The following is a 24,941-nucleotide window of genomic DNA, read 5'->3' as shown; positions in this document are numbered from 1 at the left end:
CAGTTGGAGATGGTGTCTGTTGTTCAGTGGGGAATGTTTCTTCTTCAGTTGGAGATAGTGTCTGTTGTTCAGTGGGGAATGGTTCTTCTTCAGTTGGAGATAGTGTCTGTTGTTCAGTGGGGAATGTTTCTTCTTCAGTTGGAGATAGTGTCTGTTGTTCAGTGGGGAATGGTTCTTGTTCAGTTGGAGATGTATATTTGTCGTGTTTGTGCAGGTGGCTTCCTCTCGTCTACTTTATAATCTGCACTCGTCTGAAAACACAACATGTAGGAAGCCTTGTATCGGATCCTGGATCAGGTGTGGCCAGTGAGAAGCAGAGTGGGTTTGTTCATGCTATGACTTTACTTCTGTTTCTGGATCAGGTGTGGCCAGTGAGAAGCAGAGTGGGTTTGTTCATGCTATGACTTTACTTCTGTTTCTGGATCAGGTGTGGCCAGTGAGAAGCAGAGTGGGTTTGTTCATGCTATGACTTTACTTCTGTTTCTGGATCAGGTGTGGCCAGTGAGAAGCAGAGTGGGTTTGTTCATGCTATGACTTTACTTCTGTTTCTGGATCAGGTGTGGCCAGTGAGAAGCAGCGGCGGCTACTGTATAACGTAGAGATGGAGCAGATGGCTAAGACAGCCAAGGCCCTGATGGAGGCTGTCAGTCACGTCCAGGCTCCCTTCACCAGCGCCACACACCTGGAGCATGTCAGACCCATGTTCAAGCTGGCCTGGACCCCGTTCCTAGCAGCCTTCAGTGTGGGCCTCCAGGACTGTGATGACACTGAGGTGGCTTTTCTCTGTCTGGAGGGAATACGCTTTGCCATCCGGATAGCCTGCATCTTCACCATACAGGTAGTTTATCTAGCACGCTAACACTGCATGTGTTCACTGAGGATTAATATAAGTTAAATGAAAGGGATGAGGGGCTATGAATCAAAAGGTGAAATGGTGTATTTTCCAAAGATAGCATGCTCCAAAACTTAATGGAGATAGTACTGCAGTACTGAATATGGTCTCTCTCTCTCTCACACACACACACACACACACACACACACACACACACACACACACACACACACACACACACACACACACACACACACACACACACACACACACACACACACACACACACACACACACACACACACACACACACACAGCTTGAGCGGGATGCGTACATCCAGGCCCTGGCACGGTTCACCCTGCTCACAGCCAGCTCTGGCATCACTGAGATGAAGCAGAAGAATATCGACACCATCAAGACTCTCATCACCGTCGCCCACACAGACGGAAACTACCTGGGCAACTCCTGGCACGAGGTCTGGACATACTGCCAACGTCTAGTAATCAGTATTAGCCACTATAGTGTTGCTGTCATAAGCTATATTGCTTCCTTTTGTCTCCATTTTTCTTTATTTTGATGCAATCAATGTGAAAAATATGTTTCAACTAATTAAGACTAATGAATAGATATGTGCAAAAACAATCCTAACTAAGGCTGGCTTTACACAATCAGTCTTTTGACCAATCACATCAGCTCTTTTGACGCGTGTGTAAATGCAGCCTTATTGAATGTATAGATGACTGTATGCCCCCACCTCCCTCCCCCGTCCTACAGATAATGAAGTGTATCAGTCAGTTGGAGCTGGCCCAGCTGATCGGGACGGGGGTGAAGGCCAGGTACATCTCAGGGACGGTTCGGGGGAAAGAGGGCTTCATCAGCAGCACCAAGGAGCAGAGCAACGATGAATACCTGGGCCTGGGTCAGTGCTTATCCCTTTAATACATGTTCTGGTTATAAACTGGTTAAATAAACTGTTGTTAACAAGCCGGTGATGTGCTTGACTATACAACATGTTTGACTCTGGAGATGCTTGGTATGATGCTTGATGCTGGAGATGTGACTGACTGTGCTGTTGTCCACAGCAGGTGGGACAGTAGACCGGAAGCAGATCCTCAGTATCCAGGAGTCCATAGGAGAGACCAGCTCCCAGAGTGTGGTGGTGGCTGTGGACAGGTAGTTACTGCAGCAGTCTCTTATAGATCCTGCTCTATTACCACTGACTGGTTTGGGGTCTTAGCTCTGCCACTGATCTATCATGTGAATGAATGTACTGTATATGTCATGTAGATGTGACCATGGTCTTGTTCTTGCAGAATATTCACAGGTTCTACCAGACTGGATGGTAATGCAATTGGTGAGTGTTCTAAATCCAAACTGAATTCAATTACAGTATTTGATCACATGCTTATCTGATGTGGATGTATTGGCATTGTACCATGGCTCTCCTGATGGTTGACTAACACTGGTTTCTCTGTGTTCTCAGTGGACTTTGTGCGCTGGCTGTGTGCTGTGTCTATGGATGAGCTGGCCTCGCCCACACACCCCCGCATGTTCAGCCTGCAGAAGATAGTGGAGATCTCCTACTACAACATGGGACGTATCAGACTGCAGTGGTCCAGGATCTGGGAGGTCATTGGAGACCACTTCAACAAGGTGGACATCTTGGGATTTATTTCACTTTTAACAGGGGTTGTGGAAACTCTGGTTGTCAGGGACGTCTGTTTTTTTTTTTCATTAATTGATTGATTAATTGCCAGATCGCAATTGTAAATGAGAACTTTTTCTCAACTTGCCTACGTGGTTAAATAAAGGTGAAATAAAAAAATAAAATGAATGTTGTTGTTGGCTAGAGAGTCCACACACCTGATTACCTAGGTGTTAATTAGTCTTTGTAACACTACCCTCAGGAACACCTGGCTTAAAGGTCCAATGCAACCATTTTTATCTCAATATTAAATCATTTCTGGGTGATAATTAAGTACCTTACTCTGATTGTTTTCCATTACACAGCTCTTACACTAAAAATACATTATCATAATTTTGACAATTTCACAGTATTATTCCAACCTCTGTGTGAAAAGATATATAAAACAGGAATATCACATTTTTGACAGCACGGGGCCTAAGAATCATATCTAAGGGCTTCATTTAGCCTTAGTCTTCCCGAGTGCTGCAGGGGAGGGGGGTGTAACTGTTAAAATGCTACAGAGGTAGAGATTGGCTACTAAATATTACAGATGGACAGAGATTATAAATGTTACACGGGATGGTAAATGTTAGAGAGTGGGGTAGAGATGTTAAAACACTGTGTCTGCCTCCCTGTTCAGGTTGGATGTAACCCCAACGAGGACGTGGCTATCTTTGCCGTGGATTCTCTCCGGCAGCTGTCCATGAAGTTCCTGGAGAAGGGAGAGCTGGCGAACTTCAGATTCCAGAAGGACTTTCTGAGGCCTTTCGAGCACATCATGAAAAAGAACAGGTAAATGGCATGTTCCGGTAAACGTTAATCCTGATTGTATCGTGTGACTGTTTGTTTGTGTGTGCTGCCTACTTGCGTTGAATCAGCTTGCGGTTGTGCTTGCTTGCTTAGGCGCGTGTCTGCTGATATATGTACACACTCCCTAGTTGTGTAGGCACTTGGCTATAGTAGTCTGGCCTTACACGGTCTGTGTTGAGTTGCACCTCTGTGGTTCCCATTCCAGTGCCTGTCTCTCTTAGCGCTGCAGCCAGCCAGTCTCCCTGTACTGAGTCACTGCACTGTGTCAAACACCCACAGTCACCCAAGCTCTCTGGGGAGGAGAAAACTGGCACACTCAGAACCAACCCAGAGAGCAAGATAAGGATTTTATAGAATATTTCTCCTTGGTTTTGGCTTGTGCACCAGAAAAGCACTCTGGCAACTGACTCTAAGACAACTGAGTAGAAGCTGTGAATCTTTTCTCAGATTCTGTAGTGACACAGATACAGTTGCTTAAATTTGGAGGGCTCCGAGTCTCACAGTTGAAAGCTGTTTTCATTGATGTGAAGGAGAACTACCAGGCCCAAATCCACCCACTGTTACAGCTCAGAGGAAATGGCAGTGAGCCACATAAAGCCATGGACGCCCCCACAGTGCTGTATGTTCATTAGACTCAGCCTGTGTGTGTGTAATATGTTTGTGAGAGTACTTTTGTGCAAAGGCTGGTCCTTTCTCCTTAATCAAAGCACAGAAAAAATGATTTGCTATGACAACAGTCGCCGTTGGAACCCATCATGTCACAACAATCGAAAGGGAATAATCAGACTGCCTAAATAAAGGCTGTAGCGGGGGTACTTGTACTTTCACTTCTACTGCACTATTGATCATCCTCCTCATAGTCCAATAAGCAAATTTCACATACAGTAGGTGAATAACCCATACGTCCTCCTCCTGCTCCTCCAGATCGCCAACGATCAGGGACATGGTGGTGCGCTGTATCGCCCAGATGGTCAACTCACAGGCGGGAAACATCCGGTCGGGCTGGAAGAACATCTTCTCAGTGTTCCACCTGGCTGCCTCGGACCAGGATGAGAGCATCGTAGAGCTAGCCTTCCAGACGACGGGCCACATCAGCAGTGAGTTACTGAGACACACGCTTCAGAGACAACCATCTTTCGGGCTAAGAACTGATCTTCATTATCTGATCTCTATTATTGTCTATCTTTTAAGATTTTATTTTTATACCTATATTTAATATACAGTGAATTCGAAAAGTATTCAGACCTCTAGACTTTTTCCACATTTTGTTACGTTACAGCAATACTCCATAATGACAAAGCACATTTTTATTTCATTTTTAATTTTGGTAATTTATTACAAATAAAGAAACTGAAATATTAAATTTACATAAGTATTCAGACCCTTTACTCAGTACTTTGTTGAAGCATATTTGGCAGCGATTACAGCCTCAAGTCTTCTTGGGTACGATGCTAAAAGCTTGGCTCACCTGTATTTGTGGAGTTTCTCCCATTCATTGCTGTATATCCTCTCAAGCTCTGTCAGATTGGATGGAGAGCGTCGCTGCACAGCTATTTTCAGGTCTCTCCAGAGATGTTAGATCAGGTTCAAGTCCGGGCTATGGCTGGGCCACTCAAGGACATTCAGAGACTTGTCCCCAAGCCACTCCTGTGCTGTCTTGGCTGTGTGCTTAGGGTCGTTGTCCTGTTGGAAAGTGAACCTTCGCTGCAATCTTAGGTCCTGAGCGTTCTGGAGCAGGTTTTAATCAATGATATCTCTGTACTTTGCTCTGTTCATCTTTGCCTAGATCCTGACTAGTCTCCCAGCCCCTGCCAAAGAAAAACATCCCCTCAGCATGATGCTGCCACCACCATTCTTCACCGTAGGGATGGTGCAAGGTTTCCTCCAGATGTGACGCTTGGCATTCAGGCCAAAGAGTTCAATCTTGGTTTCGTCAGACCAGAGAATCTTGTATCTCATGATCTGAGACTCTTTAGGTGCCCTTTGGCAAACTTCAAGCTGGCTGTCTTATGCTTTTTACTGAGGAGTGGCTTCTGTCTGGCCACTCTACCATACAGGCCTGATTGGTGGAGTGCTGCAGAGATGATTGCCTGGGAAGGTTCTCCCATCTCCACAGAGGAACTCTGGAGCTCTGTCAGAGTGACCATTGGGTTCTTGGTCACCTCCCTGACCAAGGCCCTTCTCCCCCGATTGCTCAGTTCTTCCATTTGAGAATGATGGAGGCCACTGTGTTCTTGGGGACCGTCAATGCTGCAGACATTTCTTGGTACCCTTCCCCAAATCTGTGCCTTCGACACAATCCTGTCTCGGAGCTCTACAGACAATTCCTTCGACCACATGGCTTGGTTTTTACTCTGATAGGCACTGTCAACTGTGGGACCTTATATAGACAGGTGTGTGCCTTTCCATATCATGTTCCAATCTATTGAATTTACCACAGATAAACTCCAATAAAGTTGTAGAAACATCTCAAGGATGATCAATGGAAACAGGATGCACCTGAGATCAATTTCGATTCTCATAGCAAAGGGTCTGAATACTTACGTAAATAAGGTATTTCAGTTTTTAAGTTATAATACATGTATAAAAAAAATGTAGATTGTGTAGATTTCTGAGGGAAAAAAAACATTTGAATCAGTTTTAGAATAAATGTGTAACTTAACAAAATGTGAAAAGGTCAAGGGTTCTGAATATTTTCCGAAGGCTCTGTATATTACTGCTTAGATTTCAATATGATTGTTTCAGTAATCCTCAATTTGAGGTTTATTTGAGTGTTTTTGATGACAGGGCCATGTAATATTATTCTGATAAACAGATAAGTTAACTCCTGTCATCGTTTTTCACTGATCTTCTTCTCTTCTTTGCTTCTTCTCTCCTTATCCTCTTCTCTTCTCTCCTCTTCTTCTTCTTCTCTTCTATTCAATCCTTCTCTTCTCTCCTTATCTTCTTCTTCTCTCCTTCTCTCCTTATCTTCTTCTCTTCTCCTCCTCTTCTTTTTTTCTTCTCTTCTCTCCATATCCACTTCTTCTCTTTTTCTCTCCTCTTCTTCTTCTTCTCTTCTTCTCTCAGTGAATGTATTTGAGAAGCACTTCCCAGCCACCATAGACTCGTTCCAGGATGCAGTCAAGTGTTTGTCTGAGTTCGCCTGCAATGCCTCCTTCCCCGACACCAGCATGGAGGCCATCCGTCTCATCCGCCACTGCGCCAAATACGTCTCTGACAGGCCCCAGGTCAGCTACAAACAATTCCTGGACTTTGTTTATTATCAGGTCTCATAGATAAGAGCTGAACCCATATCAGTCATTTCTGAACATCAAATGGTATTGCCCATAGTTGTTCGTGGTAGACCATGACTGGTCTCCAAAACATTTTGTACTGTGACCCACCTAAAGGTCTCATCATTTTCTTGTTAATCATCAGATAAACAATGTGAGTCGCTCTGGATAACAGCATCTCCCAGATTATTTATTTATATATAAAGAAAATGTCCCATGTTAGAAAACATCACTGGTGCTTTCTGCCAGTGCTTTTCTCCAAGGTCTCTTCTCTATGCAGACACTCTCCAGCCACACTGCCTGCTTTCTGTTTGTTTGTGTGGGAGTGGACAAGAGGAGAGGAGGGGATTAGTTGTGTGTGTGTGTGTGTGTGTGTGTGTGTGTGTGTGTGTGTGTGTGTGTGTGTGTGTGTGTGTGTGTGTGTGTGTGTGTGTGTGTGTGTGTGTGTGTGTGTGTGTGTGTGTGTGTGTGTGTGTGTGTGTGTCTGCGTGTGTCTGCGTGTGTGTGTGTGTCTGCATGTGTGTGTGTGTGTGTGTGTGCGTGTGTGTGTCTGCGTGTGTGTGTCTGCGTGTGCGTATCCGTGTGTGTGTGTATCAACTCTCAGGAAATGGTGTAAACTATGCTGTTTTCTCTCTGGCAGGCATTCAAAGACTACACCAGCGATGACATGAATGTAGTCCCAGAGGACCGGGTGTGGGTGAGGGGGTGGTTCCCCATCCTCTTTGAGCTGTCCTGCATCATCAACAGGTGCAAACTGGACGTCAGGACCAGGTGAGAAGAGTTTCAGTCCTGTGTCATCGTAGATGGGAATATTTTAGAGGTGGAAGTCAACTGATGGTGAGGGTGTATTATAAGAAGTGTGTGTGTGTCAGGGGTCTGACGGTGATGTTTGAGGTGATGAAGACCTATGGACACACCTTTGAGAAGCACTGGTGGCAGGATCTATTCAGGATCGTCTTCAGGATCTTTGACAACATGAAGCTGCCTGAGCAGCAAACTGAGGCAAGTCTCCACATCCCAAATACCCATTCACCAAAGACCCAGCTTTATCTCCAGTGTAACCAACACCTATTTCCATAGTTACAGTACATCATTGGTTCCACAACTAGTATCCAGTACCAACTGGACGATTGTCCTCTTGGCTGCTACAATGACTTGAACTGGTGTAACCCTGGTAACCCTTCTGTGTTGTTTGTGTCTTCCAGAAAGCAGAGTGGATGACGACGACCTGTAACCACGCACTTTACGCCATCTCTGACGTGTTCACGCAGTACTTTGAGACTCTCAGTGACGTTCTGCTGGATGACATCCTGTCCCAACTGTACTGGTGTGTTCAGCAAGGTGAGGACCGACGGCAGCGCTACAAACACCTACAGTCGTAGACTTATACTGAGTACACCGTCCTCAATCACTCTCATCCCCTCTTTCTTATGCATAGCTCCTCTTCTTTTCAATCCACATGCCACTCTCTCTTCTCTCTCTTCTCCCGGTCTCCTGCTCTCCACATGAATTGTCTTTCTCTTTCTCTCACTTCTTTTCTCCTCTCTCTCTCTGCCTAGATAATGAGCAGTTGGCTCGGTCAGGCACCAACTGTCTGGAGAACGTGGTCATCCTGAATGGAGAGAAGTTTACTCCGGAGACCTGGGACAAGACCTGTAACTGCATGCTGGACATCTTCAAGACCACCATTCCACACGCGTAAGCTACTGATGCAGACTATATTCATATCGCTGAGATTCAGCTGGGAATATTGTCTGTGATGATTTGTTATTGCTGAACTTAGTGATGTTAACATGGAGCACATTGAGGCTGTCATATAAAGTCCTCTAGGAATGGAGGGGAGGTATTAAATGGACATGATCTTTTACTGGCTTTTGCCGTTGTTTACTTGATAGAGTGGGATACCGGACTGCCTGTGTGTATGGTACTGCAATATGACACTGTATAAGTAGAGTAACACTGACCTGTCCCGTATTGTTTCTCTCTGGCCTCTCAGACTGTTGACATGGAGACTAGCAGGAGCAGAGGGAGATCCCATGACACCACAGGATGTATCAGACAAACAGCTGGTACGTTTCAAACCCTGACTGAGCTGTAGGTTTCTTTAAGTCTGTAGCTGGTCTATCTCTTATGCCAGATTAGACTGTACAACAACATGACCCAGTACAATCCAGACAAAATAACGTCTCCCCATGTGCCCTCAGGATTCAATTTCCCAGAAGTCAGTGGACATCCAGTCCCGTTCCGAGGACCATCATTCCATCAACAGTGCGGAGAGGATTGCCATGGAGACCCGACGGCAGAATCAGTACAGCGCAGGCATGTGTGAGGACAGCCCCAGAACCCGGACTCCAACAAGTTAGTGTCTCTTTTACACCTACCACTGGAGTGTTTTTCAACCCTATGCTCACTGTGTGTGTGTGTGTGTGTGTGTGTGTGTGTGTGTGTGTGTGTGTGTGTGTGTGTGTGTGTGTGTGTGTGTGTGTGTGTGTGTGTGTGTGTGTGTGTGTGTGTGTGTGTGTGTGTGTGTGTGTGTGTGTGTGTGTGTGTGTGTGTGTGTGTGTGTGTGTGTGTGTTCGTTCCACAGAGATCCAGGAGCAGAGGTTATTCTCAGGCTTGCTCATTAAGTGTGTAGTGCAGTTGGAGCTGATCCAGACCATAGACAACATGGTCTTCTTCCCTGCAACCAGCAGGAAGGAGGATGCTGAGAACCTGGCTGCTGCACAGGTAACGTCTCACTCCCACCCCTACGTGGAGGATGAGAGGTATCACTGCTTCGGGACTTGGTGGAAGGACACATTCCTTGCAAAAAATGTGTGTTCAAAAGTTTGGCTGTATGGACTGTCCTGATCCTTGAAAATGTGAAATGTCTATACTGTATGTTCTTCTAGTGAATGTCAGGGAAGGAGGGAAGTATTTGTCATACAAAGCAGTGATATGTGAAGGCTCTGTTTGTGTTTGGTTGTGTGAATGTTCTGGGAAAGTTCTCTGAAGCTTGTGTTTGTCCTGTCCAGAGAGATGCTGTGGATGCGGCAGACGTCCGTGTCGAGACTCAGGACCAAGGAATGTACCGCTACCTGACCTCAGAACAGCTGTTTAAGTTGCTGGACTGCCTGTTGGAGTCCCACCGCTTCGCCAAGGCCTTCAACTCTAGCAACGAGCAGAGGACCACTCTATGGAAGGCAGGTGGGTCACTGCCCTGCACCAGAGCACAGGCAGTGCATTCGGAAAGTATTCAGACCCCTTTACTTTTCCACATTTTGTTATGTTTCAGCCTTATTCTAAAATAGATTTTTTTTTAAATTTCTTCATCAATATACACACAATACCCCATAATGACAAAGCAAAAACAGGTTATTAGACATTTTTGCAAATGTATAAAAAATAAAATAAACTGAAATATCACATTTACATAAGTATTCAGACTCTTTACTCAGCACTTTGTTGAAGCATCTTTGGCAGCGATTACAGCCTCAAGTCTTCTTGGGTACGATGCTATAATCTTGGCTCACCTATATTTGTGGAGTTTCTCCCATTCATTGCTGTATATCCTCTCAAGCTCTGTCAGATTGGATGGAGAGCGTCGCTGCACAGCTATTTTCAGGTCTCTCCAGAGATCTTCGATCGGGTTCAAGTCCGGGCTCTAGCTAGCCCACTCAAGGACATTCAGAGACTTGTCCTGAAGCAACTCATGTGTTGGCTTGGCTTTGTGCTTGGGGTCGTTGTCTTGTTGGAAGGTGAACCTTCACCATAGTCTGAGGTCCTGAACGCTCTGGAGCAGGTTTTCATCAAGAATCTTTCTGTACTTCGCTCCATTCATCTTTCCCTAGATCCTGACTAACCACCCAGTTCCTGCCGCTGAAAAACATCCCCACAGCATGATGCTGCCACCACCATTCTTCACCGTAGGGATGGTGCAAGGTTTCCTCCAGACGTGACGCTTGGCATTCAGGCCAAAAAATTCAATCTTGGTTTCATCAAACCAGAGAATCTTGTTTCTCATGGCCTGAGTTCTTTAACCTGTCTAGGACTGGGGTTCCTCTAGCAGAACCCTGTTCCACTTGCGGAACCCCTCGCCAACAGCCAATGAAATTGCAGGGTGCCAAATACAAATCAACAGAAATCTCATAATTCAAATTTCTCAAACATACAAGTATTAGGCACCATTTTAAAGATATAATTCTTGTTAATCCAGCCACAGTGTCTGAATTCAAAAATGCTTTACAGCAAAAGCTCCACAAACGATTATGTTAGGTCACCACCAAGTCACAGAAAAACCCAGCCATTTTTCGAGCCAAAGAGAGGAGTCACAAAAAGCGCAAATAGAGATAAAAATTAATCACTCTTCATCAGATGACACTCATAGGACTTCATGTTACACAATACATGTATGTTTTGTTCGATAAAGTGCATATTTATATCCAAAAATCTTATTTTACATTGGTGTGTTATGTTCAGTAGTTCAAAAACATGCTGTGATTTTGCAGAGAGCCACATCAATTCACAGAAATACTCAAGTGTTATGCATGAAACTTTAGATACACTTCTCCTTAATGCAACCGATGTGTCAGATTTCAAAAAACTTTACGGAAAAAGCATAATCTGAGTACGGCGCTCAGAGCCCACACCAGCCAAATGAAATATCGGCCATGTTACGCAGTCAACATTAGTCAGAAATATCATTCTAAATATTCACTTACATTTGATGATCTTCATCAGAATGCAGTCCCAGGAATCCCAGTTCCACAATACATGTTTGATTTGTTCGATAATGTCCATCATTTATGTCCAAATAACTTCTTTTGTTAGGGCGTTTGGTAAACAAATCCAAACGCGAGTTCAGGTCCAGCCGAACTTCGGATGAAACGTTATATTACAGGTCGTAGAAACATGTCAAACTAAGTATAGAATCAATCTTTAGGATGTTCTTATCATAAATGTTCAATAATGTTCCAGCCGGAGAATTCCATTGTCTGTAGAAAAGCAAAGGAACGGGAGATACCTCTCATGTGAACGCGCATGACCGAGATCGAGGCTGCTGCCAGACCTCTGACTCAATCAGCTCTCATTCGGCCCCCCTTCACAGTAGAAGCCTGAAACAATGTTCTAAAGACTGTTGACATGTAGTGGAAGCCTTAGGAAGTGCAATATGACCCATATCCCACTGTGTATTTGATAGGGGCTGAGTTCAAAAACTACAAACCTTAGATTTCCCACTTCCTGTTTGGATTTTTTTCTCAGGTTTTTGCCTGCCATATGTTATACTCACATACATCATTCAAACAGTTTTAGAAAGTGTTTTCTATCCAATACTAATAATAATATGCATATATTAGCATCTGGGACTGAGTAGGAGGCAATTTACTCTGGGCGCGCTATTCATCCAAAAGTTAAAATGCTGCCCCCTATTCCAAAGAAGTTAAGGGCCTTTTGGCCCAGGATGCACCTGCGATCAATTTTGAGTCTCATAGAAAAGGGTCTGAATATTTATGTGAACATGGTACTTCTGTTTTTTTATTTGTAATAAATGTGCCAAGATTTCTAAAAACCTGTTTTCACTTAGTCATTATGGGGTATTGTGTGTAGATTGATGAAGGAATAAAAAATAAAAAATAAGTTTTAGAATAAGGCCGTAACATCACCATGTGGAAAAAGTAAAGGGGTTTGAATTCTTTCTGAATGCACTGTACAGTGTACCTGAAAATAGTCTTTATGTGGCCCTGCAGTGCACCACTTGAGGAAACTCCAAGAATTACATGAAGTAGGAGAGTGATTTTCTGAATCTTAAGATTCCTCAGGAAGCACGGTTTATCTGTCCTGGAGCCAAATGCAACTCTCTGAACAATTGGAACAATGCCCTATTTGTCGTTCCTAGTGTTGAAAGGCCTCAATGGCTGTAACAGACAGCAACCGCTCTCTCTCTCTCTGTCTGTTCCAGGTTTTAAAGGGAAGTCAAAGCCCAATCTGCTGAAGCAGGAGACCAGCAGTCTGGCGTGTGGCCTGAGGATCCTGTTCCGGATGTACACTGATGACAGCCGTCAGACCGCCTGGGAGGAAGTCCAGAGACAGCTGCTTAAGTAAGGAAGGACCACCACGCCCCCACTACTATATCACTGTATGGAGGCTCTCAAACAATACACTTGGCCATATACCAGACTTACTGAAGGCTAAACTCAGGGAATTGCTTGACTGCTGCTTTGAATAGATAGTTTGACTACTGCCAGTGTAAACCTCAATAACTCCTAACTCACACCAAACACATATCTCCAGCTAATCTCCACCTGGCTTTGTGTCCCTTTGTCTCAACCTGGGAATAGAAAGTCATTAGTGTTTCAGATTACGCTTAATTTCACTGAAAACAACATTCTTTAAGTGAGCAGAGTAACATGATATCCTTAATGATCATGTGCAGCTCAGTTATTTTTTTTTTTTTTACTTTTACCCCTTTTTCTCCCCAATTTTGTGGTATCCAATTGGTAGTTACAGTCTTGTCTCATCACTGCAAGGTCGAGAGCCGTGCGTCCTCCGACAGACAACCCAGCCAAGCCGCACTGCTTCTTGACATGCCCGCTTAACCCAGCCGCACCAATGTGTTGGAGGAAACGCCGTACACCTGGCAACCGTGTCAGCATGCATACGTCTGGCCCGCCACAGGAGTCGCTAGAGCGTGATGGGACAAGAACATCCCTGCCGGCCAAACCCTCCCCTAACCCGGACGACGTTGGCCAATTGTGTGCCGCCCCCTTGGGTCTCCCGGTCGTGGCCGGCTCTGACAGAGCCTGGACTCGAACCAGGATCTCTAGTGGCACTGCTAGCACTGCGCCACTCGGGAGGCTGTGCAGCTCTGTTCTACTGCTTCCCGTTGTTGTTCTGCTCCTTTTCCCCCTACTAACGAGCCTTTCACCGTTCCTCCACCATCCCTAATCATCCTCTCACTAACGAGCCTTTCACCGTTCCTCCACCATCCCTAATCATCCTCTCACTAACGAGCCTTTCACCGTTCCTCCACCATCCCTAATCATCCTCTCACTAACGAGCCTTTCACCATTCCTCCACCATCCCTAATCATCCTCTCATTAACGAGCCTTTCACCGTTCCTCCACCATCCCTAATCATCCGCTCACTAACGAGCCTTTCACCGTTCCTCCACCATCCCTAATCATCCTCTCACTAACGAGCCTTTCACCATTCCTCCACCATCCCTAATCATCCTCTCACTAACGAGCCTTTCACCATTCCTCCACCATCCCTAATCATCCTCTCACTAACGAGCCTTTCACTGTTCCTCCACCATCCCTAATCATCCTCTCATTAACGAGCCTTTCACCGTTCCTCCACCATCCCTAATCATCCTCTCACTAACGAGCCTTTCACCGTTCCTCCACCATCCCTAATCATCCTCTCACTAACGAGCCTTTCACCGTTCCTCCACCATCCCTAATCATCCTCTCACTAACGAGCCTTTCACCATTTCTCCACCATCCCTAATCATCCTCTCACTAACGGGCCTTTCACCATTCCTCCACCATCCCTAATCATCCTCTCACTAACGGGCCTTTCACTGTTCCTCCACCATCCCTAATCATCCTCTCACTAACGAGCCTTTCACCGTTCCTCCACCATCCTTAATCATCCTCTCATTAATGAGCCTTTCACTGTTCCTCCACCATCCCTAATCATCCTCTCACTAACGGGCCTTTCACCGTTCCTCCACCATCCCTAATCATCCTCTCACTAACGAGCCTTTCACCTTTCCTCCACCATCCCTAATCATCCTCTCACTAACGAGCCTTTCACTGTTCCTCCACCATCCCTAATCATCCTCTCACTAACGAGCCTTTCACCGTTCCTCCACCATTCCTAATCATCCTCTCACTAACGAGCCTTTCACTGTTCCTCCACCATCTCTAATCATCCTCTCACTAACTAGCCTTTCACTGTTCCTCCACCATCCCTAATCATCCGCTCACTAACAAGCCTTTCACCGTTCCTCCACCATCCCTAATCATCCTCTCATTAATGAGCCTTTCACTGTTCCTCCACCATCTCTAATCATCCTCTCATTAATGAGCCTTTCACTGTTCCTCCACCATCCCTAATCATCCGCTCACTAACAAGCCTTTCACCGTTCCTCCACCATCCCTAATCATCCTCTCACTAATGTGCCTTTCACTGTTCCTCCACCATCCCTAATCATCCTCTCACTAACGAGCCTTTCACTGTTCCTCCACCATCCCTAATCATCCTCTCATTAATGAGCCTTTCACTGTTCCTCCACCATCTCTAATCATCCTCTCATTAATGAGCCTTTCACTGTTCCTCTACCATCTCTAATCATCCTCTCATTAATGAGCCTTTCACTGTTCCTCCACCATCTCTAATCATCCTCTCACCGCATTCATTGGGCTGTGTGTAATGGCAGTCATATGGGGTGCATTATTTTCACGTGTCTGAAGTATGCCCAGAATGTGCTTTAATTTACATAAATATTTAATAACTAATTTGCTGCTTTGTCGTGGGTAGAACTCCGGCAAACATGATGACTTTTATTTAAATCTTACAAATTGAATGTCTGGAGTATTACTAAGAACCAGGCAGGCAGCTATCTACACCATCTAACAGCATTAACAACTTTCATTATTTTTCATGAAGAGGGGGAATCAAGGCCATGTCAGACGCCTGCTATTTATGAAGGGCTGCTGGGAGAGGGAGGGCATTGATCAGTCCATGTAATCACACGGGAAACAGGATTGACTGGGGGGAGGGGGAGACATCTCGACAGCTGTGCTCTGTCCTGACCCTGACCGCAGCTGTCTGAGAGACTGAGACATTCACGCTTCTGTTTACACCATCTAGGGAATAGAGAAGTCACAGTAGCCGAGGCAAAACATCAATATCCGCCACAGCAGGAGGGGAATCAAAAGGAATTGGTCCTGAGAGAGAATGATTGATTCAGATTGTGTTGATGTTGTATCTTCCGTCGATGACTCTCACTCTCTCCAGTCATTCAGAGCACTCGTCTAAATGTGACATATCTGAAACAACTACACTGGATACTGGGTATAGTAGGTCTGTACATCCACAGACTCTGTGTTGCTGTTATTACTCAGTCAGTTGTCATCGCTTTGTCTTTCTATTGCAGTATCACATAGTAGCTATCGTCTCGTCTTTGTATTGAAGCCAGTATCTGTATTAGCAGGAAACTCTTAGGTTGTCAGTCTGATATGTCCATTCATGTGTAAGAGAGAGAGACTGAGAGCTCACGGACTGGACTATCACAAACATGCGTGTGCACACACCACACTAGTATAGCATGGCATGGTAGAGGAGAGAGGACAGCACACACACCACACTAGTATAGCATGGCATGGTAGAGGAGAGAGGACAGCACACACACCACACTAGAATAGCATGGCATAGTAGTGGAGAGAGGACAGCACACACACCACACTAGTATAGCATGGCATGGTAGAGGAGAGAGGACAGCACACACACCACACTAGAATAGCATGGCATGGTAGTGGAGAGAGGACAGCACACACACCACACTAGTATAGCATGGCACGGTAGAGGAGAGAGGACAGTACACACACCACACTAGTATAGCATGGCATGGTAGAGGAGAGAGGACAGCACACACATGGCACGGTAGAGGAGGGAGGACAGCACACACCACACTAGTATAGCATGGCATGGTAGAGGAGAGAGGACAGCACACACATGGCACGGTAGAGGAGGGAGGACAGCACACACCACACTAGTATAGCATGGCATGGTTGAGGAGAGAGGACAGCATACACACCACACTAGTATAGCATGGCATGGTAGAGGAGAGAGGACAGCCACACACCACACTAGTATAGCATGGCACGGTAGAGGAGAGAGGACAGTACACACACCACACTAGTATAGCATGGCACGGTAGAGGAGAGAGGACAGCACACACACTATACACCACACTAGTATAGCATGGCATGGTTGAGGAGAGAGGACAGCACACACACCACACTAGTATAGCATGGCATTGTAGAGGAGAGAGGACAGCACACACACCACACTAGTATAGCATGGCATTGTAGAGGAGACAGGACAGCACACACACCACACTAGTATAGCATGGCATGGTAGAGGAGAGAGGACAGCACACACACCACACTAGTATAGCATGGCATTGTAGAGGAGAGAGGACAGCACACACCACACTAGTATAGCATGGCATGGTAGAGGAGAGAGGACAGCACACACACCACACTAGTATAGCATGGCATGGTAGAGGAGAGAGGACAGCACACACACCACACTAGAATAGCATGGCATAGTAGTGGAGAGAGGACAGCACACACACCACACTAGTATAGCATGGCATGGTAGAGGAGAGAGGACAGCACACACACCACACTAGTATAGCATGGCATGGTAGAGGAGAGAGGACAGCATACACCACACTAGTATAGCATGGCATGGTAGAGGAGAGAGGACAGCACACACACCACACTAGTATGGCATGGTAGAGGAGAGAGGACAGCACACACCACACTAGTATAGCATGGCATGGTAGAGGAGAGAGGACAGCACACACACCACACTAGTATAGCATGGCATTGTAGAGGAGAGAGGACAGCACACACCACACTAGTATAGCATGGCATTGTAGAGGAGAGAGGACAGCACACACACCACACTAGTATAGCATGGCATTGTAGAGGAGAGAGGACAGCACACACACCACACTGTGTATAGCATGGCATGGTAGAGGAGAGAGGACAGCACCACACCACACTAGTATAGCATGGCATAGTAGTGGAGAGAGGACAGACACACACCACACTAGTATAGCATGGCATGGTAGAGGAGAGAGGACAGCACCATCATGGTTGAGGAGATAGAGACAGCACACACACCACACTAGTATAGCATGGCATGGTAGAGGAGAGAGGACAGCACACACACCACACTAGTATAGCATGGCATGGTAGAGGAGAGAGGACATATGGCATGGTTGAGGAGAGAGGACAGCACACACACCACACTAGTATAGCATGGCATGGTAGAGGAGAGAGGACAGCACACACACCTCACAAGTATGGCATGGTAGAGGAGAGAGGACATTCATAGCATGGCATGGTAGAGGAGAGAGGACAGCACACACACTAGCATGGCATGGTGACATATCTGAAACACCTACACTAGTATGGCATGGTAGAGGAGAGAGGACAGCACACCACACTAGTATAGCATGGCATGGTAGATGAGAGTGTAGTATGGCATGGTAGAGGAGAGAGGACAGCACACACCACACTAGTATAGCATGGCATGGTAGAGGAGAGAGGACAGCACACATACCACACTAGTATGGCATGGTAGAGGAGAGAGGACAGCACACACCACACTAGTATAGCATGGCATGGTAGAGGAGAGAGGACAGCACACACATGGCACGGTAGAGGAGGGAGGACAGCACACACCACACTAGTATAGCATGGCATGGTTGAGGAGAGAGGACAGCACACACACCACACTAGTATAGCATGGCATGGTAGAGGAGGGAGGACCACACACCACACTAGTATAGCATGGCATGGTAGAGGAGAGAGGACAGCATACACCACACTAGTATAGCATGGCATGGTAGAGGAGAGAGGACAGCACACACACCACACTAGTATGGCATGGTAGAGGAGAGAGGACAGCACACACCACACTAGTATAGCATGGCATGGTAGAGGAGAGAGGACAGCACACACATGGCACGGTAGAGGAGGGAGGACAGCACACACCACACTAGTATAGCATGGCATGGTTGAGGAGAGAGGACAGCACACACACCGCACTAGTATAGCATGGCATGGTAGAGGAGAGAGGACAGCATACACACCAAACTAGTATAGCATGGCATGGTAGAGGAGAGAGGACAGCCACACACCACACTAGTATAGCATGGCACGGTAGAGGAGAGAGGACAGTACACACACCACACTAGTATAGCATGGCACGGTAGAGGAGAGAGGACAGCACACACACTATACACCACACTAGTATAGCATGGCATAGTAGAGGATAGAGGACAGCACACACACCACACTAGTATAGCATGGCATGGTTGAGGAGAGAGGACAGCACACACACCGCACTAGTATAGCATGGCATGGTAGAGGAGAGAGGACAGCATACACACCAAACTAGTATAGCATGGCATGGTAGAGGAGAGAGGACAGCCACACACCACACTAGTATAGCATGGCATTGTAGAGGAGAGAGGACAGCACACACACCACACTAGTATAACATGGCATTGTAGAGGAGAGAGGACAGCACACACCACACTAGTATAGCATGGCATTGTAGAGGAGAGAGGACAGCCGACATGCAGAGTTGATTCCCAGCAAGGTGCTTACGAGGGCTAAACAGATTTCGGAGGTGATTAGCTCATGGATTGTAAGGGGTCTGTGAAGAAGGGAGGAGATGATGGGACAGGAGGGAGAGATGGAGGTTCTGTTTGAGGAAAGGGTGAGGGTTAGAGGTCAGAGGTCACAGCTGCTCCTCTCCTTGTAGCTGGTGTGGAGTCAAATAATTTCATGTTGGCTGTGAATTTAGCATGCTGCTAAATAATTTGTGAATCGCATCTTAATTCTGTGTCGCTGAACAGTTTTCATAAGCTCAATGAGTCTATCAAGATCTTTCCCTCTAGTGTGTGCAGTGAGGCAGTAGCCTACTTCCTGACTCTAACATCAGAGAGCCACAGAGAAGCCTGGACCAACCTGCTGCTCCTCTTCCTCACCAAGGTCCTGAAGATCAGTGACGACAGGGTAAGGATGTCAACCATTAACAACATTCAGACAGGCCACTGATTTGGTCAAGTCATTGTCAGCGATATGTTCAAGAAGACCTAACCCTGTCTTTGAATGGGGATTCATCTGTAGGAAGATGTTTTATGTCTCTCTCTCTTTCCACAGTTCAAGGCCCATGCGTCCAGGTACTACCCTCTGCTGTGTGAGATCATGCAGGTTGATCTAATACCAGAACTGCGGGCCGTGCTACGGAAGTTCTACCTACGCATCGGCATCGTGTTCCAGATTGCCCAGCTGCCTGGACCACCTGCAGAACCAGAACCAGAGCTGGAAGTTGAGGTGGAGAGGGGGGAGGTGGCTGGAGAGGAAGCCCAGTGATGGTGCACGTGTAGCGGGCTGGCTGCGAGACCTCTGACTGGGGAAGCCTGGAGTTCTGGAAGTCCTCCTCCCCTCTTGCCTTGGGTTTGTCTACCAACCCTTTAGAACTATGGTCTCCCATCCCCCAGGGTACTATGAAGGGTGCATCTGACCAGACTTCACTCTTCTGGATTTGGCAGTTACCCAGAATCCACAACTAACGGTACAGGAAACTCCAAGGTGTCTCTACTGTGAACCTGACTGGTCATGTGACAGAAAATGCCAACTCCCATACACACTACATGGCTAAAAGTATGTGGACAAGTGCTCGTCTAACATGTCATTCCAAAATCATGGGCATTTATATGGAGTTGGTCCCCCCTTTGCTGCTATAACAGCCTCCACTCTTCTGGGAAGACTTTCCACTAGATTTTGGAACATTGTTGTGGAGACTTGCTTCCATTCAGCCACAAGAGCATTGGTGAGGTTGGGCACTGATATTGGGTGACTAGTCCTGACTCGCAGTCAACATTCCAATTCATCCTTAAGGTGTTTGATTGGGTTGAGGTCAGGGCTCTGTGCAGGCCAGTCAAGTTCTTCCACAACGATCTCGACAAACCATTTCTGTATGGATCTCACTTTGTGCACAGGGGCATTGTCATGCTTTAACAGGAAAGGGCCTTCCCCAAACTGTTGCCACAGGATCGTCTAGAATGTCATTGTACACTGTAACGTTAAGATTTCCCTTCACTGGAAATAAGGGGCCCGAACCATGAAAAAGCCCCCAGACCATTATTCCTCCTCCACCAAACGTTTCAGTCTGCACTGCTCTGGGACAGGTAGCGTTCTCCTGGCATCCGCCAAACCCAGATTCGTCCTTTGGACTGCAAGATGATGAAGGGTAATTCATCACTCCAGAGAACACGTTTCCACTGCTCCAGAGTCCAATGGAGGTGAGCTTTACACCACTCCAGCTGATACTTGGCATTGCTCATGGTGATCGTTGGCATTTCATGAAGCTCCCGATGAACAGTTCTTGTGCTGACGTTGCTTCCAAAGGCAGTTTGGAACTTGGTAGTGTTGCAACAGAGGCCACACGATTTAATGCTCTGCGCGCTTCAGCACTCTGCGGTCCTGTTCTGTGAGCTTGTGTGGCCTACCACTTCGCGGCTGATCCGTTGTTGCTTCTAGAGGTTTCCACTTTACAATAACAGCACTTACAGTTGACCGTGGCAGCTCTAGCACGGCAGAAATTTGACGAACTGACTTGTTGGAAAGGTGTCATCCTATGACGGTGCCACGTTGAAAGTCACTGAGCTCTTCAGTAAGGCCATTCTACTACCAATGTTTGTCTATGGAGATTGCATGGCTGCGTGCTTGATTTTAAACACCTGTCAGCAACAGCTGTGACTGAAATAGTCGAATGCACATACTTTTGGCCATGTACTGTATCAGAGGAGGTTGAAGTTGCCCCTAGACACTGATCTAAGGCCAGTTTTTGCATTCCCCCTTATGGTTAAGGTTATAATATTGGGAGGTCAAACTGATCCTGGATCCTATGGGCTACTTATATACCCGAAGCCCCTCATATCATGGATGAATGGCTTGGCCTTGTACATGAAGATCTGATTCTCTAACGACTGCAGAATAACTATCACTCAGAGTCAAAATATATTTAAAACGGGTTTGCTTCTTGACATTACTGTATCCTTAAAAGCGATTCTAGAGAATGAAATGGCTACACGTACATCATGCAATGCAATTGATGAATATTCAGTGATATGAAATGTGACATTTGTTACTCAATGATAATTCTGATCTTTTCCTGGCTGCACCGCTGATGGCTAACGTTAGCGGCAATCACCTCGTGGATGAAAAAACCAAGTACAGAAAAGCCGCTTTGTAATATAATCTGATAACACTAGATTTTATTTGTGTTTTGTTTATTTTTTTCCACAGGATTTTGCTGCACTTGGGGCTCGATTCAATCAGATCCGTTTTAGCTGACATCCGCGTAGCGGTTGTATTGACGGTGTCAGAGGTGGAACTGCATTAGAGCTGTCAAATCCATAAGTGACTCCTGGCATTATATCTAAAGCAGACATTGCCAATGGCTGCACGGAGTCGCATTAACACACATCCCATGCAGCCTTGTTTACAAGTTGGAACGTGAGATGTGATCTACACCTCCATTAGGCTGATAGAAATCCTCATGATTTAGTTTATGATTTCTATCTAGCGTACACTTTCTCGTTGTTAACTAACGCGAGTGGGGCGGGTGTGGCAATGATCGTAAGAGCAGCTGCTCACCGATTTGAGGGCTCCAACGCAGTTCCACCAAACATCTGCTATGCGGGTGTCTGTTATTGCCAGGTTAATGCTGATCTGATTGAATCTAGGCCCTGATCTCATTATTGACACTGGAGAGTTTGACTTTTGTGATAATTGATTTACTGGACCACCTCCTGCAGATTGTCCTATATGAGATTTGTAATTGAATGACGACACGACAGAACGCGAAGGGTTAAAATATTCAATTGATATGTTCTGAGGCTTTTTAACTGATAGTCGATAACTGGGCTCTTCCTAAAACTGGGAGGAAAAAGAGCAACTATGGGCCTGTTCAGGAGTTTGCAACGTTACACAACACTCAGCTAGAAATGTATTGTGTAGATATGATTTTCTTTCATGTAATGAAAGTAATTATCTGCTCTATCTGCAATGCTTCTGGATAGGCCCCTGATGTGAGCTGCTTCTGAGTCACAGATATGTTTATGTTTGAAGTTAGTTTTCAGTGTGTACAAATTAGAATAAATTAATAATATATTTAATTTTCTTTGGTTTGGGGACATGCTGTATGTAAAGGGTAAATGAAGAATGTTAGCTGTGCTTTAAAAGAAGACTTCTGGATGGTGTGTGGATTGGATGTATTCCTTGCTCACGGATGTAGAAAACAAAATGTATATGGTACAGAAATGTAAAGTTTTCTATGTTGAAAAAATACTTCTGTACAACTTCCTGTACAAAACTGGTCATCATCCGACATTCTAATCAGGTTATAGGTCAATAAAGTTTTTGAACTTGATTTGTTTGACCATTTGATTGGACACTATGAGTCTGTCTTAAGAGGAAAGGATTGAGTACCGAGGACCAGTCTGGACAAAGACAAGATTATAAAAACATTATTTATTTTTTACCCCAAATCTTTCTATACTGTATATTAACATATATTTTCTTGCTACATACAAACATTTCAACACCAGATACACATTTCACATGTTTTAAATACATATTAATTCTGCAAAAGTACATTCAAAAGGTTCCCATAGTTGCTTACACCAGCAGACTAAACCAGTCAAAATGTTACCATAGTTACTTCCATCAGCAGACCAGAGCCTATACTTCTTCCATACCGTAGTCCTGCAGCTGTAGCCATATCACACAGCAGTGATGCAGCTCAGGGACAGTAATTATTCACTGTGTACTAGCTGCACACTTATCCAAGCAGACTTGGACCATCTCATTTGAACACTCCTCACATCCTGTTTCCTTCTCAAAATTTCTCAAAATGAGAAAGCCAGAGGTCCCGCCCCTCGAACCTTCTCTTTTGAAGGAGGCAAAGAGAGAGGACGCAAGAAGTCTACAATTGAGATTTTCCCCGCTCTCTGACGCTGCCCTGCTCCTACTCACTACACGGAGCTGTTGTACACAGAGACTGAAATATCTCTGCTACTACCTCATCTCCATTTGACGTCTGCCCTGGTGGCTGATTAAACAATTCACACATGCATAAGCAACATTCAGATGTTTTTCTGCATAAAAACACAAATATGGATGTTTTTTGCTCTCCTGATGCAGACACAGAAATAGACCGTTCATTTTGTCATTTGTATTGGGGATCGACTGCATATAAAATATAGACCTGAAACTGTAGTCAAAAGTAGTAAGCTGTGAAGGGAATGGGATCCTATGTGTAGATGTAAGGGGTCATCCATGTTAGGTGGAGGGCCCATCCCACTCCCCATCCAGGATGTGGGTAACGGGTTTCTGTCCGGTTCTGACCAGCCCCAAACAATTTCAGCGTGTCTGACGTGCCGGGCCATAGCCAGCGCTCTGTGGCAACAGTCTCCATGGACACACACCTGACCGGGTAGTACGGGGTGGACCGCAGTGAGAGGTCATCCCCTTCAACGGCTGACAGCCCCCCTGGAGACCAGAGAGAGGTCATTCAAACAGACAGACACCTCATGGCCCAATCCTAACTTAGATACCTACATTTGCATTTCTCATGACGTTCTATCAAAATGCCTATTTTGAGTTGCAGCATTGAATAAGTTGCAGTTTGTGGTGCTTTGAGACCTTACATCCAACCTCGTAATTTTATCACAAGCCTGTACGTGCGGTCCCCTCCACGTACAGGCTTGTCACAGAGAACAGAGACTGGACATCCGGTTGGCCCTTTTCATTCCTCTGAAGTTGCAGTCACCATGTTCTGGGCCACAGCATGGAAACATCTGTCAGTACAGCAGAACGGGTTAGTACAGACTACAGAGAAAATGTGTAGTGCCCATTGTTTTTCATAAATCCTGTAAGACATTCTAATGGCTAAAAAAAGAGGGACTGTTGTGTATTATCAGACACGTTTCCCCAAGGCCCTTCTCAGATTGAGGACATTAATGGACTGTTGAAGTGGCACTGTAATTATGTGATGATGACTCAACTGAAGCAACAGGCCCTTCTCATCCTCAAAGTCTCTCCTTCTGGCAGGCCTTCTCCTCTCCCGGGCTGAGGGCTGTCTGGACCTCAGGTCAACCTGGGCTGCCCTGGCACTTGGGACGGGGACCCTGCTAACACATTTACATTACATCACCTAACAGGCAAGGTGGGATGTCTCTTTCTCCCAACCTTAACTAATAGAAATGCTACGCCGTACTAAAATACTAAGGCATAGCAATATTGGAGATATATTATGTTTATTTTATCCAATCTTCTCATGTTATTCTTCAGTAATATCATTTTTTTTTAAAGTGTTTTCTGCATTGTGCAGTAGACTCTCAGATACACATTCCCTGACTGCTCTCCTCCCTCCCCCTTCAGCCGGACCAAGGCCATGCTACTACCACCCTGCAGCTGGCACAGGCTTTCTGCTCTGTCAGGACTGCTACCAGCTGTGTGGGCGCCATGGCTTGGC

General features: G+C 45.8%; 1 protein-coding gene and 1 long non-coding RNA gene across 4 annotated transcripts in view; one reads left to right on the top strand and one right to left on the bottom strand.

The window, feature by feature from the left end:
- Nucleotides 1-22,835, top strand: part of LOC118382542 (brefeldin A-inhibited guanine nucleotide-exchange protein 1-like) — a 104,257-nt gene extending 81,422 nt beyond the window's left edge. For 2 of the 3 annotated variants that reach the window (XM_052503220.1, XM_052503210.1), the window contains 20 exons: nucleotides 558-838; nucleotides 1,150-1,308; nucleotides 1,608-1,752; nucleotides 1,916-2,006; nucleotides 2,147-2,187; nucleotides 2,317-2,486; nucleotides 3,161-3,312; nucleotides 4,255-4,427; nucleotides 6,400-6,560; nucleotides 7,246-7,376; nucleotides 7,478-7,607; nucleotides 7,811-7,946; nucleotides 8,165-8,303; nucleotides 8,602-8,674; nucleotides 8,810-8,963; nucleotides 9,193-9,332; nucleotides 9,620-9,791; nucleotides 12,544-12,682; nucleotides 19,294-19,411; nucleotides 19,559-22,835. In XM_052503220.1, coding sequence (XP_052359180.1) covers nucleotides 558-838; nucleotides 1,150-1,308; nucleotides 1,608-1,752; nucleotides 1,916-2,006; nucleotides 2,147-2,187; nucleotides 2,317-2,486; nucleotides 3,161-3,312; nucleotides 4,255-4,427; nucleotides 6,400-6,560; nucleotides 7,246-7,376; nucleotides 7,478-7,607; nucleotides 7,811-7,946; nucleotides 8,165-8,303; nucleotides 8,602-8,674; nucleotides 8,810-8,963; nucleotides 9,193-9,332; nucleotides 9,620-9,791; nucleotides 12,544-12,682; nucleotides 19,294-19,411; nucleotides 19,559-19,771 — 2,918 coding nt within the window. In that variant the 3' untranslated portion in view covers nucleotides 19,772-22,835. The remainder of the gene's footprint in view (nucleotides 1-557; nucleotides 839-1,149; nucleotides 1,309-1,607; nucleotides 1,753-1,915; nucleotides 2,007-2,146; nucleotides 2,188-2,316; nucleotides 2,487-3,160; nucleotides 3,313-4,254; nucleotides 4,428-6,399; nucleotides 6,561-7,245; nucleotides 7,377-7,477; nucleotides 7,608-7,810; nucleotides 7,947-8,164; nucleotides 8,304-8,601; nucleotides 8,675-8,809; nucleotides 8,964-9,192; nucleotides 9,333-9,619; nucleotides 9,792-12,543; nucleotides 12,683-19,293; nucleotides 19,412-19,558) is intronic. The other variant, XM_052503214.1, reaches the window with a different exon arrangement.
- A 489-nt stretch (nucleotides 22,836-23,324) lies between these two features.
- Nucleotides 23,325-24,717, bottom strand: LOC118383167 (uncharacterized). The gene is made up of 3 exons (XR_004825496.2): nucleotides 24,472-24,717; nucleotides 24,115-24,264; nucleotides 23,325-23,956 (listed from the first exon to the last, which is right to left on the bottom strand). It is a non-coding gene; the product is annotated as an uncharacterized LOC118383167 (long non-coding RNA).
- Between the last annotated feature and the right edge of the window lie 224 nt (nucleotides 24,718-24,941).

This window comes from Oncorhynchus keta, chromosome 4, assembly GCF_023373465.1.
Source record: "Oncorhynchus keta strain PuntledgeMale-10-30-2019 chromosome 4, Oket_V2, whole genome shotgun sequence".
Taxonomy (NCBI): domain Eukaryota; kingdom Metazoa; phylum Chordata; class Actinopteri; order Salmoniformes; family Salmonidae; genus Oncorhynchus; species Oncorhynchus keta.
Note: the sequence above shows the minus strand (reverse complement) of the source record. Positions and strands in the feature narration are given on the sequence as shown.